The 17,315-nt window shown below is 51.6% G+C and overlaps 1 protein-coding gene across 3 annotated transcripts; it reads left to right on the top strand.

The window, feature by feature from the left end:
• Positions 1–5,030: 5,030 nt before the first annotated feature.
• CILP (cartilage intermediate layer protein) lies at positions 5,031–16,541 on the top strand (the record flags this gene model as incomplete). Of its 3 annotated transcripts, none has more annotated exons than XM_082855514.1 (8): positions 5,031–5,109; positions 7,058–7,150; positions 8,134–8,403; positions 9,667–9,849; positions 10,246–10,560; positions 11,331–11,439; positions 12,069–12,226; positions 14,025–16,541. In XM_082855514.1, 8 exons carry the CDS (start codon positions 5,049–5,051, stop codon positions 16,388–16,390), a joined length of 3,555 nt encoding a protein of 1,184 aa, XP_082711640.1. In that variant the 3' UTR covers positions 16,391–16,541. The 3 variants fall into 3 exon arrangements, with proteins under 3 accessions (XP_082711640.1, XP_082711639.1, XP_082711638.1); XM_082855513.1 differs by having other exon boundaries at positions 5,049–5,109; positions 8,098–8,403; XM_082855512.1 differs by lacking the exon at positions 5,031–5,109 and having other exon boundaries at positions 6,946–7,150.
• Positions 16,542–17,315: the final 774 nt, after the last annotated feature.

Below are 17,315 nucleotides of genomic sequence, written 5' to 3'. Positions count from 1 at the left end.
GGTGGTCAGAGAGCATGTTAGAGACACAGCACCTTCCTCTGGAGCCACCAGCATCATGTCAGACCCCTCCCAGTGTTCCCAAGCTCCTTTCCCCTCAGCAGGGTGGGAACCCCTGGCCTTAGGCTTGGGTCACAGTTGGCCTGGCTAAACATGGCTCCAAGCCCCTCAATCCCCTGGATAGAGGTGGAAGTGATTGATGGGTTTCAGTGTGTTCCAAGCTGGGGCTTGGAGCTGCAGCAGACTAGCCTGGCCTGCAGAAGCCCCAGGTGGCCACTCATGGCTGGTGCCGACCCATCTAGGCCAGGCCCTGGACGGTCCAGATCTGTGGCTGCCTCCCAAGCCCTGACTATCCTAAGGTCCTGGCCAAGGAGAGCAGCAGCCTCTCCCTCAAAGGAGTTCTGGGAGTGCCGGGTGGGAGCGGGCTCAGATCCCACCAATCTAGCCCTGCGCAGTTCACAGCTTAGCCCCACTTGGCGACAGAAAGGGATTCTTTGATGGGGGAGGTGGGAGGACATGAGCTAGAGGGACACAACCTGCTGGGCTCTAATCAGAACCCAGGGATTCTAGCTCACAGTCCCTCAGCCTGTGCCAACCATGACAATACCCTCTGGCCACTGGGGCAGGATAGATGGGGCCTCAGTGTGAGTTCTGGGCCAAGCAAGGACACCTAGGCAGGAATCATGGCCTAAGGAGCTCCACTTTGCCAAGCCCTCACCTTATAGGCTTCCCTCCTCCCACTACAGAAAGAGAAGAGAGGGGTGCATTTGGGAGGCTGGGGAGACCTCTTTCACATACTCTGGGATTCCATAGAGTAGAGACCTTGGAAAGCAGCTGATTACCCTGACCTTGACCTCTGGTCCTCTGGTTTACCTTTCCCCACCTTCCTTTCCTGTCTACCTTGCTCTCCTTATCTAGAGTCTGTGGTCAGGTAGCTTCTCTGGCCTCCTTCCTGACCTCTGGTGAGATTCTTTGGAGCTGTCATTTCTTCTTTTCTCTCCTTTCTGCAGTGTTTGTTGTCAGCATCTTATCAAATCTTGTAAGAGCTGGTGGGGGCCTCAGAGCTCACTCAGTCCAAACTCCTGTTACACAGGTGGGGACACTGAGGTCCAGGGTCACTTGGGTCATTGCTTGTCCAAGATCACACATCAAAATTAGCAACAGAGCCAGCACTAGGCTTTTGACTCGCACGTTCTTGTTTTTCTCCTGTTCTTTGATCAGGCTATTGTGGCTCAGCCTTTGTCTGACCATGGACCAGCAGAGTTCTCAGGGGCTTCACTTAGTTCAGGCTAAAGCTGCTTCATGGCTTGGCTCTGATAGTAATTGGACGGGACTGGGTCTACTACAGGATCTATGGGCCAAAAGCTGGGGGCCAGGAGGGAGACCAGGCTCCAAGAGGAAAAGCAAACCAGCTCTGTGCCCCAGATCTGCTTAGGGGCTGTCCCTGCTCAACATCCTTCCTCCACCATCCTCCTCTCCCCCAACAGCTCCTGTCCAGGATGATGCTCAGAGAAACAGAGCTCCTAAACCCTTGTTTGTACACGCACACACACACACACACACACACACACACACACACACAGAGAAAGACACAGACGTACACACATACAGCATATACACAGGCACACACACACACAACCACACACACACAGCTCTCTGGATAAGAGTGTGCACGGCTACACTGTGGGATCATTTCCATACAAGGCTCTTTCCTCTGAATGCATGGATACATCTCCTCCCTATGGCCTCCCAGTGCCCAGCCTGGAGCCTGCCCCCAAACAGGCGCTCAGTGAGGGTGTGTGGAAAGAGTGAGCTGACACTGGTGTGGAGGGCCACACAGGCCAGGCCTCCATCTCCAGGCCCTGCATGAGGCAGAAAGCCCAGCCCAGGCCAGATGAGCCTGAGACATGAGGCAGGCCTTGGAAGCTCCTGCTGTCTCCCTGGCTCACCCCTCCCCATCTTCTGCCTCCACCTGGTGCTCTCTCCTTGTGTGGTCTGTTAGCCAGCCGCATCAAAATCACCTGGGAGCTTGTTAGGAATGCAAAGTCTCGGTCCTCGCCTCAGACCTACTGCACTAGAGAGTCAGGGTGAGGGGCCCAGCATCTGTGTTTTAACAAGCCCTCCAGGGGATTCTAATACACGCTGAAGTTACAGAACTGCTGCCTGTGACGACAGGCAAACTCATGCTGCAGGGGAGGTGGGTGAAGGGAGGTGGGAGGTGGGAACACAAGCAGCTGCCTGTGCCACCTATGGGTAAGGCACTGCTGGTGGCACCCATACCCAAAGTCAGACACATGCACACACACGCACATATGGGCATCTGGCAGGATCTCAGAGAATCCACATGCAGGAGCTCCTCTCGGGTCCAATGGGTATAGGCAGGTACCCAAATGGAAGCAGGCAGGGGTAAGGAAGAACTACTCTCATCCTGTGCCCCACCACTCCTCTGTCCCTTGTCCCTCTGAGGTTCCCTGAGTGCTCCCTCAGGGGCTACAGAAGCTCAGTAGTTGCCCAACTCTGACCAAGCACCCCCAGCTGAGAGGCCAGGTGATCTGTGGCCCTAAGAGAGCTTGGGGTATGTGCTAAGGCCAGCATAGGTGGGCCAGGGCCGGGGCCATGCGGGGGATCAGCAAGCAAAGCTTAGGCAAGAGAATCCCACCTTCTGAGCTATGAAATGCTGCCCACATGTAGAATTGCCCTTGGCCCCTTCCCAGGGCTGCTCAGTGCCCAGCTGCCTCTTCACCCATCCCTCTGCTCTGGCCTATGGAGCCCCAGGCAGCTGCCCACCTGGCCCATCCCCAGGCCCTGCGGCCTCTCCCTCTGAGAATCTGGAAGCGAAATCCGGGCCCCTGGAGTCTGCAGGGGGTGTGGGGAGGGGTGGGGAAGGCCGAGCTTCCTCAGGCTTGGATCTGGTTTCGCGGCCGCTTCCCGTGGTGCATTGCCACGGGCTGAGCCACCAGCTGTGCTATATAAGGCCCCGTGGCTGGTGCTGGGGAGAGGAGGACCTGGACCCCCCCAGCTGAGGAGTCCCACTCAGGACACGGTGAGCCCCACTCCTATTCTCCTTAGCCCATCCCTGCACCCCACTGCCTGGCTCAGCTATTTCTGACCACCCCTTATCTCCCCCAGAGAAGACTCCCCTTTCTGCTTTGGAGTTCTCTCCTTTCTCCCATTGACCCAAGGTCTTTTCCCTCCCCCACCTGAGGATAGGGGCCCTCAGAGAGTCCCAGTCAGGATCTTTGTACCTCTGGGCACTCTGCTTTTTTCCTGCGGTCAGCCAGTCTTCTTTATCCGAGAGTTCTGGGACCCGTGGGATGGGGAGCCTCACCCGCAGAGCATATGCTGAGGAAACTTCCATGCGCTGCCAGATGGGAAATGGTTTTTCCATAAGGTGCCTCAGGCCACTTTGGCTTCCCAGACAGTTGCGGAGCAATCCCAGACTGAATGCTGTGCAGGCCCGCGGAGCGCTCAGCCCTCTGCTCAGAGCCTGGGAGCGTGGCGTGAGACACACAAGAGCTGGAGACCTCGGGGACACCCGTGCTCTGTTCTCTGGGCTGAGAAACAGGTGGTGGTGGAGTTAGTGGGCTTAGAGCTGGATGATCTGCAGCATGGGGTTGGTCTGTTCTTCTTTTAGGACAACGAAGTGCTATTTTTTTAAAAATAAATTTATTTATTTATTTGTGGTTTTTTTGTGGGTTTTTTTTGGCTGTGTTGGGTCTTCATTGCTGCGTGTGGGCTTTCTCTAGTTGTGGTGAGCGAGGGCTACTCTTCGTTGCGGTGCGCGGGCTTCTCATTGTCGTGGCTTCTCTTGTTGCGGAGCACGGGCTCTAGGCGCACGGGTTTCAGTAGTTGTGGCACGTGGGCTCAGTAGTTGTGGCTCGCGGGCTCTAGAGAGCTGGCTCAGTAGTTGTGGCACACGGGCTTAGTTGCTCCGCGGCATGTGGGATCTTCCCGGACCAGGGCTCGAACCCGTGTCCTTTGCATTGGCAGGTGGATTCGTAACCACTGCGCCTCCAGGGAAGTCCCAACAAAGTGCTTTTGAATCTTTTTTTCCAGAAAGGAGGAATCTCCCTTTTCTCACCACACCCTGGACTTTGGAGGTTGAAGGGAATCACTTTTGAATTTCCAGGCACTGGTCAGATTCTGGGTTGGCCAGATCTCTGGGGAGAGAGAAAATTGAGCGGGAGCCTGGGCCGCTCCCACTGCGTCCTTGCCCTGTTGCCAGGCCTGCTCTCCTCTCCCTGCTCCTGCAGCCTGTAACCCATGCTCAGCAGTTACTGGGGGGCCCTAGCCTCTCCCAGTGCATCCCCTCTGCTCTCCCTCAGCAGGCTCCTGAGGGAGGCCCAGGAGCAGCCAGGCCAGAAACTCCCAGCCAGGCCCCAAACAAACAGGCCAGAAGTGTGTTCCAGCTGCAGCCAGTGCATATCTGGGAATGTGTTCATGGAGGCGTGTGTCTGAAGCATCTGCACCCTTCAGCTGGCCTGCCCTGTGAGGCGCCACTGTAGTCGGGGCAGGGGCTGCATAGCCTTAAGATGTAAGCCTGTTGTGTGAGAATGGGAGCCCCACCAAGGGGTAGCAAAACATGCCCCCAAGCCCGGCTCTGGGAAGTGATTAATGAGTCACCCAGAGGCTGCCGCGGGTGAGCCCAGGCCCCTCCTCACCGGCAAGGAAACTTCTCACCCCTACTGTCCGTTGTGTCCCATCTCGATGTGGGACCCTGGCACCTGGACCCAGGGTTTGAATCCAGGTCTGCCTCATGTGAACTCAGAGTCTGACTCTGTGCATCTTGCAAGCTGACCAGATCTGCAATTTGGGCCGGTGTCACTCTCACAAGACTTCATTCTGTCCACTTTTCACCCTTGATAGGTCAAGAAATAGTTCTGCTCAAGCCCTAAGAGGTGACTTAGAGAAGTGGAACCTGACAAGCTTTGTTTCTTTGCAGGTCACTGATCTGAGAAACTTCTCAGGGGTCACGTTCCAGGGACAATCCGACTCTGTGAAGGAACCCTCACTCAACTCCTGCCACGTTCCCCACGGGACCTGGAGGAAAGATGGTGGTGATCAAGGCCTGCGTGTTCTTCTTCCTGGTCCTAGAGGTCACCTCTCTGTTGGGTACAGGCTAAGTATCTACTGTCTCTCTAATCCCCCACTTGTCATAATGAAGTCACTATGGTCTGGGACCCAACTCTGCATCTGCCTTAAGCCACAGCAGTGGCACTAAGAGCTGAGGCTGGTTTGTCTATTTATTCATAATTTATACCCTGCTTGTTTTCCTAAAGGATTTGAGATAAGTACCAATATTACAACTCACAGAACAGAATCTTTTAAATGAGGAGCAGGGTAAGTGTCACTCAGAAGGCAGAAAAAAGATAAGAGCGTTACCATTCCCCCTGAGTGTTAAATTTAGCTCTGAGCTTTCTGATAGCCAAAGCAAAAGGGATCACTGAGTTCTCACAGCCAGATTTTTGGTTTTAGTTTCATGAAAATTCAAATTTATAATCAAATTTGACAGAGACACCTGTAATCAAATTTGTAATCAAATTTGACTGTAATCAAATTTGTAATCAAATTTGACAGAGACACCAGAACCCCTTCTGGTCTCCTTGTCCTCTGACCCCATTCTCTGGTGACACTGAGTTCTCAAGGGAACAGGTGGAGAGAATTTGCCTGGTGGGCTCCCCAAGGCTTCTAAGCATCAGAGCTCCCAGCACTATCCTGTATACTCTCTCCCATCTCCCCTTCCTTTCCTGATTTCTAGCCACATACTCAGGTAAAGCAAAAATATGCTCAAAATCCTCTCATAAAGCAGCGAGCACTGCAGGCTTTGTGACCACAGATGCAGGAACAAAGGCTGTCTCAGCATCTTGCCAAACCCTACATGTGCCCACCTCCTGCCTTGCTCTTTCTACCCTGACAGCTGCTGTTGGGGAAGATGATTAACATTCAGCCATCTGAGGGGAAATCAGATTAGTTTGATTAAAAGAGCTCCTATCACCCCAATTAAGCAGCAAAGAGAATACTGATTTGGCTCTCTCACGTGAGAGTTAATTACCTTTCAAAGCTCTTGCAGTGCTCTGCTCTCCTTTCTCCTTTCCATTTGGGAGCCCCCAACGGCAGCCTCCGGTGGCGTGGGCCTGGAGGCTCACTGCCTGTGGCCCGAGGTCCCTATACCCTTCCTCAGGCAGACTTCGCCAGCCTGGGGTCAGTAAATTAAAGGACCACTCCTCCAGTTAGGCCCTATGAAGGTGAGGGTGGATTCCCAAAGCCAAACTTTGCCAGGAGAAGGGAAATGGACATCTATTGTCCAGGTCTTGAGCTTAAAAGGAGTTGCTAACACTTATTCAGCAAACATTCTGTGCTAGGCATTGTTCTAAGTGGATTTTATGAATGAGCTTATTTAATCCCTACAATCCTCTGAGATAGGAACTATTATTATCCTCACTTTATGATGAGGGGTCAGATGAGTTAAGTATCTGGCCCAAGGTCACAGAGTCAGGAAGTGGCGGAGTGTCTGGGGCTCACAGTCTCAATCTCCGTATACTTCAGAGATGTTTACTTTGTGTTACCTCATGGAATCCTCATGCCAACTGGACCACCATATGTGCAGTGGGAACTAATATCTCCATTTTACAGATGAGGAAAGTAAGGTTCCATTCCGCCAAGAAGAACAGGCTCAGACCCTAAAGTAGGAGCCCCAGGTGCTCAGCAGCATCCCATGGTCCCTTTCTAGAACAAGAGTGAAAAGAGAACCACCATTTGTTGACCATGCACTGCATGCCATGTCCCTTTGCCTTCACCGTCACCCTGAATATGCACCAGGACCCTATGATGTGGTGATTGTTGATGCAGTTCTATTTTATGGGGAAACAGATTTAAAGGAATAAAGCTTTTGTGAAGTCACACAGCCAGTTAGTGGCAGAGGGGGATTTGAACCCATGCCCAGTGCTCATGTTCCATCCCCCACATCACACTGCTTCCCTATGTCTTGAGAGGCTAGTAGCAGGACCCTGCTGGGCCCCTGTATCTGTTTTGGCCTCTCACTTATCCTCCTGGCCCTCAGGGAGGCAGATGATGCTCACTCAGTCGGTGAGAAGAGCCCAGCCTGGGAAGAGGACCTCAGGCATCTTTGCCAAGCCTGCTGACCCCCTGGACAGTGAGTTGTGGCTGGAGCAGGGAGTAATTGGGGGGAGGGTTTTTACTGAGCTTGCTAAGAGGATCTCTGCAGCCAGGGAACAATGTCAGGGGTCCATAGAAACCCACTTTTTTTTAATTTTCAAAAATGTTTTATTTATAGCTATTTGGCTAATGGTCATGGTTGTAATATATATATATATTTAGATATCTTTTTTTTAACATCTTTTTGGAGTATAATTGCTTTACAATGTTGTGTTAGTTTCTGCTGTATAACAAGGACCTAGAGTCTGTCTGTCATACAGAGTGAAACCCACTTTTAAAAGGCATTTGGGGACTTCCCTGGTGATCCAATAGTTAAGACTCCATGCTTTCCACTGCAGGGGGCGTGGTTTCCATCCTTGGGGGGAGGAGCTAAGATCCCGCATGCTGCACGGTGTGGCAAAAAAAAAAAAAAAAAAAGGCATTTGGCCTACATCTCTGTCCAGGCAGAGGGACCAAGTATATAGGACAGCTCAGAATCATGCAGCCGCCTGATAGCTTCCAGAAATGCTGTAGGGCTTGCTGGGGTCAGAGCACAGGCTGGCAGGGAGAGAGCAGGGAGATGAAGATGGAGAGATACCAGGGGCCAGCTCACCAGCACCTGAATGCCTGGTTAAGAGAGTTAAAGCCAGGAGTGATGTGGCCCAAGCCACGTGGAGAAAGCTCACCCTGACTGCAGTGTTTGGAGAGGGGTGCGGATGGGTTCGGAGGAAGCTGGAGGTAGAGACCCAGGCAGGAAGTTTCTGATGTGGTACAGCCAAGGCTGCTGAGAGCTTTAACAGAACCTTTGGTGGTAGGGTGTAAGCAGAAGTGTAAGAGATTGGAGAGATGCTGGAGAGAGAGATGCAATGAGGGCCTGAGACCAGTGAGGGGGGGTGAGGGGTATTAGGGATGACTTCCAGGGCTTGAGCTCACCTGGAGCTCCAGGGCCTGGCTCCTCTCCTACCTGGCTCTCTCTCTCAGGTCCTGGGGAGTGGACAACATGGTTCAACATTGACCACCCAGGTGGGCAGGGCGACTACGAGCGGCTAGATGCCATTCACTTCTACTACGGGCACCAGGTGTGTCCTCGGCCCCTGCGGCTAGAGGCTAGGACCACCGACTGGATACCCGCAGGCAGCACTGGCCAAGTGGTCCATGGCAGCCCCCTTGAGGGCTTCTGGTGCCTCAACAGGGAGCAGCGGCCTGGCCAGAACTGCTTCAATTATACCGTGCGCTTCCTCTGCCCGCCAGGTGAGCCTGACCAGTCCCCACCCGCTACCTCCCACCAGCCTCGGCAAAGGGAGAGCCAGGACCTGCGTCTGGCTATGGGAACTCTGGTGGTCACACACATCCACATGCTTTGACTCCATAATAACCCATTAGTGTCATGAGAACCATAATCTTCCCAACAGTGTTCTGTGTGGATGGGTAATTTCCTTTCGATCCACTTTACTGAGTGCCTGTGGCACGGTGGTGAAGACCACAGGCTCTGCAGTTGGGCTGCTTGGTCTGAATCTGGGCCTACCATCTCTACTGTGTTCCTTAGACAAATGTTCTGAAGCTCTCTGAGCCTCATGTTTCTCACATGTAAAACAGGGGTAATATTAGTAATCCTTCATAGGGGTTTTTATGAGGATTAAATGAGATAATGAATGTAGAGGGTTTAATGCAGGTGAACATCCACTAATTGTCAGTTTCTATGTTAGTTCTTCTGTGCCAGACACTGCTAGTTATCTCCATTACTCAACCTTTACAACTGACCTGTGAGGAATCTCCATTTTGACAAGTTATTCCAGGTTCAGGGAGTTTAGGTAACTTCTTGGGACGACACAGCTGATAAATGGAATGCTGGGATTTAAACCCATGCCTGTGTTTGCAGAGCCCAAGAGTTCGTGCTCTTTCCATCTCCTCTCCCCACACTGGATAATTCAGAGCCAGCTGCAGGCCTGCCCGCTTCTTGGATATGCACGCTCCCCTCCTGGGATCCCACCAGTGCACACAGCCTGACCCTGCAGGCCCGGGAGGCAGTGGTGGTCGTCTGCAGTGGGAGCTCAGGCTGAGCGAGGTCTCCTGAGTGAGGTCCGAGGCCTCCATTCTTGTACACAGGCCTCAGACCAGAGGTGAGGAGGGTGGGCAGAGGGGGCTTGATGTCACTGAGGCCCCAGGTCCTGACTTCCCAGGGGGCCCTTCTTCAGGAACATGGGTAAAGTGTAAGATGGTGCTATCCCTGCACCTCCTAGGACAGCGCATCAAAGTCCCAGTACTTGGCCAACAAGTCCCTCTCAGGGCCACCCCTAGCCCATTCGGTGTTTTTATAAAACTTAGAGACACCACTTCCTCAAGACTCTTGATGTCCATCTGCTGGAAAAATCATTGCAGGAAATATAAATATCAGTGACATCTGTGTTGTAAATGGAGGCCTTGCTCTCTGAGAAAAAACAGCCTCTGGGTCAGATTTCCTGACAGAGTCCCTCTGAGAGGGAAGTCAGACCATCTGCTGATCCTGCTTTGCAGGATCCCTGCGCCAAGACACAGAGCACAGCCTCTGGAGCACGTGGTCTCCCTGGAGCAAGTGTTCTGCTGCTTGTGGTCACCCTGGGGTCCAGACCCGAACACGCACCTGCTTGGCGGAGACGGTGTCACTGTGCAATGATGCCACCGAGGAGGGTCGGCTCTGCATGGAGCAGGCCTGTTCAGGTACTACCCCTGCTCTTGGTACTGGGCAGGCATGGGACTGGGGCTGAAGCAGCCTAGAATAGTTTAGAGGGTCAGACTGAGACAGATTCATCCATTCATTCATCAGGTATTAAGTGAGCATCTGTTACGTGCACCGATGGGGGATGTAGACGATAATGTGGGAGCATAGTGCATGGTCAATTATTATAGCTTAGGGGAATTGAGGAAGCCTTTCTAGAGGAGGTGTCCTGAACTAAGTCTTGAAGGATGAGTAGGAATTAGTCATGCAGGCTGATGAGGAAGGGTAACAAAGGCCTAAGGGGGAGAGGAAGCATATGTGAGTCCACAGGCTGGGACGTGACTGAAGGAGGGCCAGAATCCACACACGCCCTCCTGATGTGACCCCTTCTTCCACAGCCTGTGACCTGACCTGCCCCATGGGCCAGGTGAATGCTGACTGTGACGCCTGCATGTGCCAGGACTTCGTGCTGTATGGGGTTGTCTCCCTCCCTGGGGGTGCCCCAGCCTCAGGGGCTACTGTCTACATCCTGACCAAAACACCTAAGCTATTGACCCAGACGGACAGCAGCGGGAGGTTCCGAGTCCCTGGCTTGTGCCCCGATGGCAAAAGCATCCTGAAGATCACAAAGACCAAGTTTGCCCCTATCAGGCTCACAATGCCTAAGACTAGACTGAAGGCAGCCACCATCAAGGCGGAGTTCATGAGGGCAGGTACTTAACTTCTCTGGGATAGGGCTGGGGAGGAAGGCTGGACTTTTAAATAAAAGGATTACAGTACTAAGAGCTGGCTTTCCAGGTTGCCCAGAGTAAAACTGAAAAATCCCCAAGTCCCAACATCATCTGCCAGACCCCCCCATTCCTTCTCTTCTCTCTTCCCCTCTCCTCTCCTATTATAGTCCCCTCCACCCACACTGAGTCACTCTACTCCTATCCGTTCCTCAAACACACAGGCACACTCCTGCCTCAGGGCCTTTGCACTTGCTATATACTCTGCTTGTAGTGTTCTTCCCCCAGATATTGGAATGGCTTGCTCCCTCAAATGTATGAGTTCTTTCCTGGTCACCTTATCTAACATAGTCAATTACAATACAGTATAACGTTTGAAAGGCATAGAGAGAGAGGCTGGGGGAATTCAGAAATGGTGCAGAATGGCCAGAAAATTCTGCTGGAGTCAGCAGAGCATCCAGCTCTGTCTCAATGGCAGTGTTTGGGAATCTTGGCTGGTACAAGGTCCTCTTGGTTCTCCACTGCCTCACCCAGATGCTGCCTGAGAGGCCATGGGAGCAGGTCCCAGGCTGAGTAGATGGAGGGAGTGGACTCCATTCTGGACCAGCTACTTATTAGGACCATTAGAGAGGGGCTGGGTGGTGTGTGTGAAGTTGTACAATTTTAACGCATGTCAAAATACCTGAGGGAGCAAGGCTCTGGAGAACCTGTCACAAAGAAAAACCCAAAACACCATGTCTCATCTTCTGTCTCAGAGACTCCATACATTGTGATGAACCCCAAGGCAAAAGCACGGAGAGCTGGGCAGAGTGTGTCCCTGTGCTGTAAGGCCACGGGGAAGCCCAAACCAGACAAGTATCTCTGGTGAGTATTCTGCCAGCTACCTGGCCCAGGTCTCCTCTTGGAAGCCAGAGCTTTCTTGCATTGGGTCTGGACTTATTAATCATGGCAATAATTAACAAGTGGGGGCCAGCAGGGCTGAGGCCACCCAGACAACGAGCAAGCCCTGTTGTTGTCCTATCAAAGCTGGGGTCCCCCAGAGCAGCTCTGGTCTTGGGGTCCTGACTCATATCCTTGGGCCACAGAACCAGGTTCCCCAGCCCTAATTTCCCAGACAACGGCAAATAAGGTCAGTGTCCCCAGTGGCTGTCCTTTACCCTTCACAAACATTTTATAGCCATTATCTTGTTTGACGCTCTCAACAATTCTATGGAGTCAGCTAGGCATCACTGCTCCTATTTCATAGAACAGGAAGCTGAAACTCAGATGTGAAATGGTTTGTCTAAGGGTCCATAGCCAGTTAGTGGTGGGGCTGAGACTCAGAATCGAGTACCCTGACTCCCAGGCCAGTCAACGTTCTTGAATGAGCTGAGTCAGTGGTGGTGTTGGCATCTGCAGGGACCCGTCCACCATCTGCCTTGCTCCTGGCACTGTCCCCAAGGATACCAGCCCTCCTACTGCCCACTCAGGCCGTCCCTCTCCATCCCTTTCAGGTACCATAACAGCACACTGTTGGACCCCTCCCTCTACAAGCACGAGAGCAAGCTGGTGCTGAGGAACCTGCAACGGGACCAGGCCGGGGAGTACTTCTGCAAGGCCCAGAGCGACACTGGGGCTGCAAAGTCCCATGTCGCCCGGCTGACTGTCATAGGTAAGACTGTCAGGGCCCCTGGGGAGCCCCTGCTACAGCACTGGGGAGCACTCCAGTGGGCATTCCTGGGCAGTAAAACCTTGGGCTTTTCTAGACTGTGCTCTCTGGGACACAAAGATGGCACAGACCTCGATCCTACCTTCACAGAGCTGCCACTCCAGGATGGGTGGAGGAATAAGAGACAAGTCAGTAAAGATGAAAAAATGTAGTTAAAACAGGAGATAAGGAATTGTGGACTCTATAGATGAGAGATAGAGACCTTCCAGGTGGGAGTGACTATGGCTGGTTACTTGAGGCTTAAATAGGGATCATCTGTTGAGTTTTTTAAACTACTGACGCCTGGGTCTTACCTCCAGAGAGCCTGATTTCATTGGTTTGGGATGTGGCCTGGTCATGCACAGGTTAAAATCTTCCCCAGGTAATTCTAATTTGCAGCCAATGTTGTGAATCCCTGGTCTTAAACAATGACCAGGGTCTGTGTGTATGGAGATGGGAGCATTCCAGATCAAGGGGCCAGCATGAGCAAGGTATAGAAGTGGGAAACTGAGGGGGCTTTACAAGAAAGGGTGACCTGATTAAAGCTGGTTTCTAGAAGTGAGCTGGAGGAGGAGAGACTGGAGGCCAAGACCAATCAGGAAACTGTACTTGGAAAGTGAGGGAGAAGGAGGATATCTTAGTAATTGGCCTAAACAAAACCAAACAAAAGGCAGAAGAAATTTTGTTGGAAGGATTTTGGAATATTTCAGACTCCAAGAAAGTTGAGTAACACACCTCGGGACAGGCAGGACACAGGGGACTTGACTCCTGGCAGAGGAGATGTGGAGAACTGTCAGCAGTGGTTCCCCGCTCATTATACCAATGCTCCCCGCTTGTCACAGTTATTCTTTCTTTCCTTTTTTTTTTCAGTTATTCTTAATACTTTAAATTTTAAATATTTTCAATTAAAAATATTTTTTACTATTCTAAAGTTAAATTTATAGATAATAACTACATATAATTTCCAAATATACATGCACATGGCCCTAATAACATAAAAGGGAAATACAAACAAAATAATTTTAATACAAAATAGTATGTATTTCAATATGTAAGTGCTTTGGCATAATGGCACAAGAACATCAACCAAGAGGTCAGATACTTGCACTTGAATCCAGTCACCATGAATGTGGCAGCTACAAATGCTGATGGATACAGGGGCGTCATTTCACATTCCTTGGGCAATTGTTGTAGGTACATGATTTTTCTGAAACAAGAAGCAATTCTTGGTATTTTTCCAAGCTAAATAAAGTACAATCTTAGCTTGATTTATATGGTAGTTGCATTCTTGAAAAATTCAATGTATGGTAAAGCCATGTAAAAAATACCAGGCTCCGATAATTTTAAACAAGTTTTCCACCTACATGAATGTCTGTAGAATATGTGAAAGTCAAACAGGATGCAGAAGAATTCCGTTTGAGAGACAGTGTCAGGCACTGCAGAAAATAGAGCTGCAAGGCCCCCTGCCCACTATAAGTCAGTAGCACTGCCAATTTTGGTGGTAACTCAAAACACCCTCACGAATTTTCAAGACCCCTCCAATTAGGACGATTACTCTACTGGTCTCAGCAGCAAACTCTGTTCCCTGTGTGTGAAATGGAATTAGTAACAGCTGTTCTATCTCCCTCAGAGGAGTTTTGTGAGAGTTGGGAATCACACAAGTACTTTGAAAACCCTGAAGTATGGCAGAGAGGGGAGGTTGAGGTCCCCTTTATGTAGGAAAAGAACTTGCATTTAATATCCGAACTATTTCCCTCCATAGCCCCCGATGAGACTCCTTGCAACCCAACCCCCGAGAGCTACCTTATCCAGCTGCCCCATGATTGTTTCCAGAATGCCACCAACTCCTTCTACTATGATGTGGGTCGTTGCCCTGTCAAGACCTGTGCAGGGCAGCAGGATAATGGGATCAGGTGCCAGGATGCTGTGGAGAACTGCTGTGGGATCTCCAAAACAGAGGAGAGGGAGATCCAGTGCAGTGGGTACACACTGCCCACCAAGGTGGCCATGGAGTGCAGCTGCCAGCGGTGTACAGAGACCCAGAGTATCGTTCGGGGACGCGTCAGCGCCTCTGACAATGGGGAACCCATGCGCTTTGGCCACGTGTACATGGGGAACAGCCGTGTGAGCATGACTGGCTACAAGGGCACGTTCACCCTCCACGTCCCTCAGGACACTGAGAGGCTGGTGCTCACATTTGTGGACAGGCTGCAGAAGTTTGTCAACACCACCAAAGTGCTGCCCTTCAATAAGAAAGGGAGTGCGGTGTTCCATGAGATCAAGATGCTTCGGCGGAAAGAGCCCATCACCTTGGAGGCCATGGAGACCAACATTATCCCCTTGGGGGATGTGGCTGGTGAAGATCCTGTGGCTGAGCTGGAGATCCCATCCAAGAGTTTCTACCGGCAGAATGGGGAGCCCTACACAGGAAAAGTAAAGGCCAGTGTGACCTTCCTGGATCCTCGGAATATTTCCACAGCTACTGCTGCCCAGAGTGACCTGAACTTCATCAATGATGAAGGAGACACCTTCCCCCTTCGAACATACGGCATGTTCTCTGTGGACTTCACAGATGAGGCGACCTCAGAGTCACTTAATGTTGGCAAGGTAAAGGTCCACCTCGACTCAACCCAGGTCAAGATGCCAGAGCACTTGCCCATGATGAAACTCTGGTCCCTCAACCCAGGCACAGGGCTGTGGGAGGAGGAAGGTGACTTCAAATTTGAAAGCCAAAGGCGGAACAGAAGAGAAGACAGGACCTTCCTGGTGGGCAACATGGAGATTCGTGAGAGGAGGCTCTTTAACCTGGATGTCCCTGAAAGCAGGAGGTGCTTCATCAAGGTGAGGGCCTACCGAAGTGAGAGGTTCTTGCCCAGTGAGCAGATGCAGGGTGTCGTGGTCTCTGTGATCAACCTGGAGCCCAGGACTGGCTTCTCCTCTAACCCCAGGGTCTGGGGCCGCTTTGACAGTGTCATCACTGGTCCCAATGGGGCCTGTCTGCCTGCCTTCTGCGATGACCAGTCCCCTGATGCCTACTCTGCCTACGTCTTAGCAAGCCTGGCTGGGGACGAGCTGGAAGCAGTGGAGTCTTCTCCTAAATTCAACCCAAATGCAATTGGTGTCCCTCAGCCCTACCTCAACAAGCTCAAGTACCGCCGGACAGACCATGAGGACCCACAGGCCAAGAAGACAGCTTTCCAGATCAGCATGGCCAAACCAAGGCCCAACTCAGCCGAGGAGAGCAATGGACCCATCTATGCATTCGAGAACCTCCAGGCATGCGAGGAAGCACCTCCCAGTGCGGCCCACTTCCGGTTCTACCAGATTGAGGGGGATCGGTATGACTACAACACGGTCCCTTTCAACGAGGATGACCCCATGAGCTGGACTGAAGACTACCTGGCATGGTGGCCCAAGCCAATGGAGTTCAGGGCCTGCTATATCAAGGTGAAGATCATGGGGCCACTGGAGGTGAACGTGCGATCCCGTAACATGGGGGGCACCCACCGGCAGACAGTGGGAAAGCTGTATGGAATCCGGGATGTGAAGAGCACGCGGGACAGGGACCAGCCCAATGTCTCAGCTGCCTGTTTGGAGTTCAAGTGCAGTGGGATGCTCTATGACCAGGACCGTGTAGACCGCACGCTGGTGAAGGTTATCCCCCAGGGCAGCTGCCATCGAGTCAGCGTAAACTCCATGCTGCATGAGTACCTGGTCAACCACCTACCACTGGCGGTCAATGACAACACCACTGAGTACACCATGCTGGCGCCCTTGGACCCACTGGGCCACAACTATGGCATCTACACTGTCACTGACCAGGACCCTCGCACAGCCAAGGAGATTGCGCTTGGCCGGTGCTTTGATGGCACATCTGATGGCTCCTCCAGAGTCATGAAGAGCAATGTGGGAGTGGCCCTGACCTTTAACTGCGTAGAGAGGCAGGTGGGCCGTCAGAGTGCCTTCCAGTACCTCCAAAGCACCCCGGCCCGGCCCTCCCCCGCAAGCACTGTCAGGGGAAGAGCGCCCTCGAGGAGGCAGCGGTCAAGTCAGGGTGGCCAGCGCTGGCGCAGAGGGGCGGCCTCTCTGAGGTTTTCTGGGGTTGCTCAGCAGCCTCTGAGCAACTAAGGCTGTGGTACTTCCCTTCTCCCCACAGCCATTGTGAGACTGACACCCAAACTGTCACTCGGTTAACTTAAGCCCATCTGTTCCGGTGCAACTTGCTCCTTTGTTTCTTCATTCCCTTTCTTACTGTCTTTGTCCTGTGATATTGATTGGCATGGAGCCCCCCAACTGTCAAAATAAAGCCTCTTTGCCCTGTTCTTTACAAGAAACACAGGAAATTGGCCATGGGCAAACTCTGTGGCTTTGAGCGTTCTTCATTTAGTGCCATACATGGAAATGTCCTTCATTTTCTTTTTTGCATGGTTTTGCCCACCTCTACAATAAGGATAATCTGATGTTGAAGATCAAATAACCAATATAAAACATATTTCTTGGTCTTGCTCCACAGGATGTAAGCAAGGCCTCCATCACAGTTCATACATATAAAAGGTGGTGAAATATTTTTACTTGAATTATAAATAACATTTATTTCTTTGCTGAATCTGGAACTCTAGTGCACATTCAGTGTTACACTGTTGAGTATGAGGTAATCATAGTTCCTCTACCAAGTCTGGAAAAAACATCTCCTGGTATCCACAACTGCCCTAGGTTGCTAATTATATTAGCGTGTTTCCCTTTATATTTGCTTTTGTTCTTTCTAGAAGCCCAGTGTGGCCCAGAACACATGTCAATAAATGCACATTTTGTACTTGATTTTGAGGTCATTGACCTGTCTTTAAACCATTAATCTGAGCCAACTGCTCAGAGGGACAGAGGGGTCTCTGGAAAGTGGTCACCAGGTGGCATGAGGCACAGTGCCACCTAACCCTAAATTACAGGGCTGGGTGACTAGGCACGTATTCTACTGGTCAAGTTTGTTCTCATAGATCATATTTTCCATTTGCAGAGAAGAGCAGAGATTCCTGGAGTTGTGAGCCCCTCCCAGATG

The sequence above is a fragment of the Leucopleurus acutus genome (assembly GCF_964270905.1).
Source record: "Leucopleurus acutus genome assembly, chromosome: 1".
Taxonomy (NCBI): Eukaryota; Metazoa; Chordata; class Mammalia; order Artiodactyla; family Delphinidae; genus Leucopleurus; species Leucopleurus acutus.
Note: the sequence above shows the minus strand (reverse complement) of the source record. Positions and strands in the feature narration are given on the sequence as shown.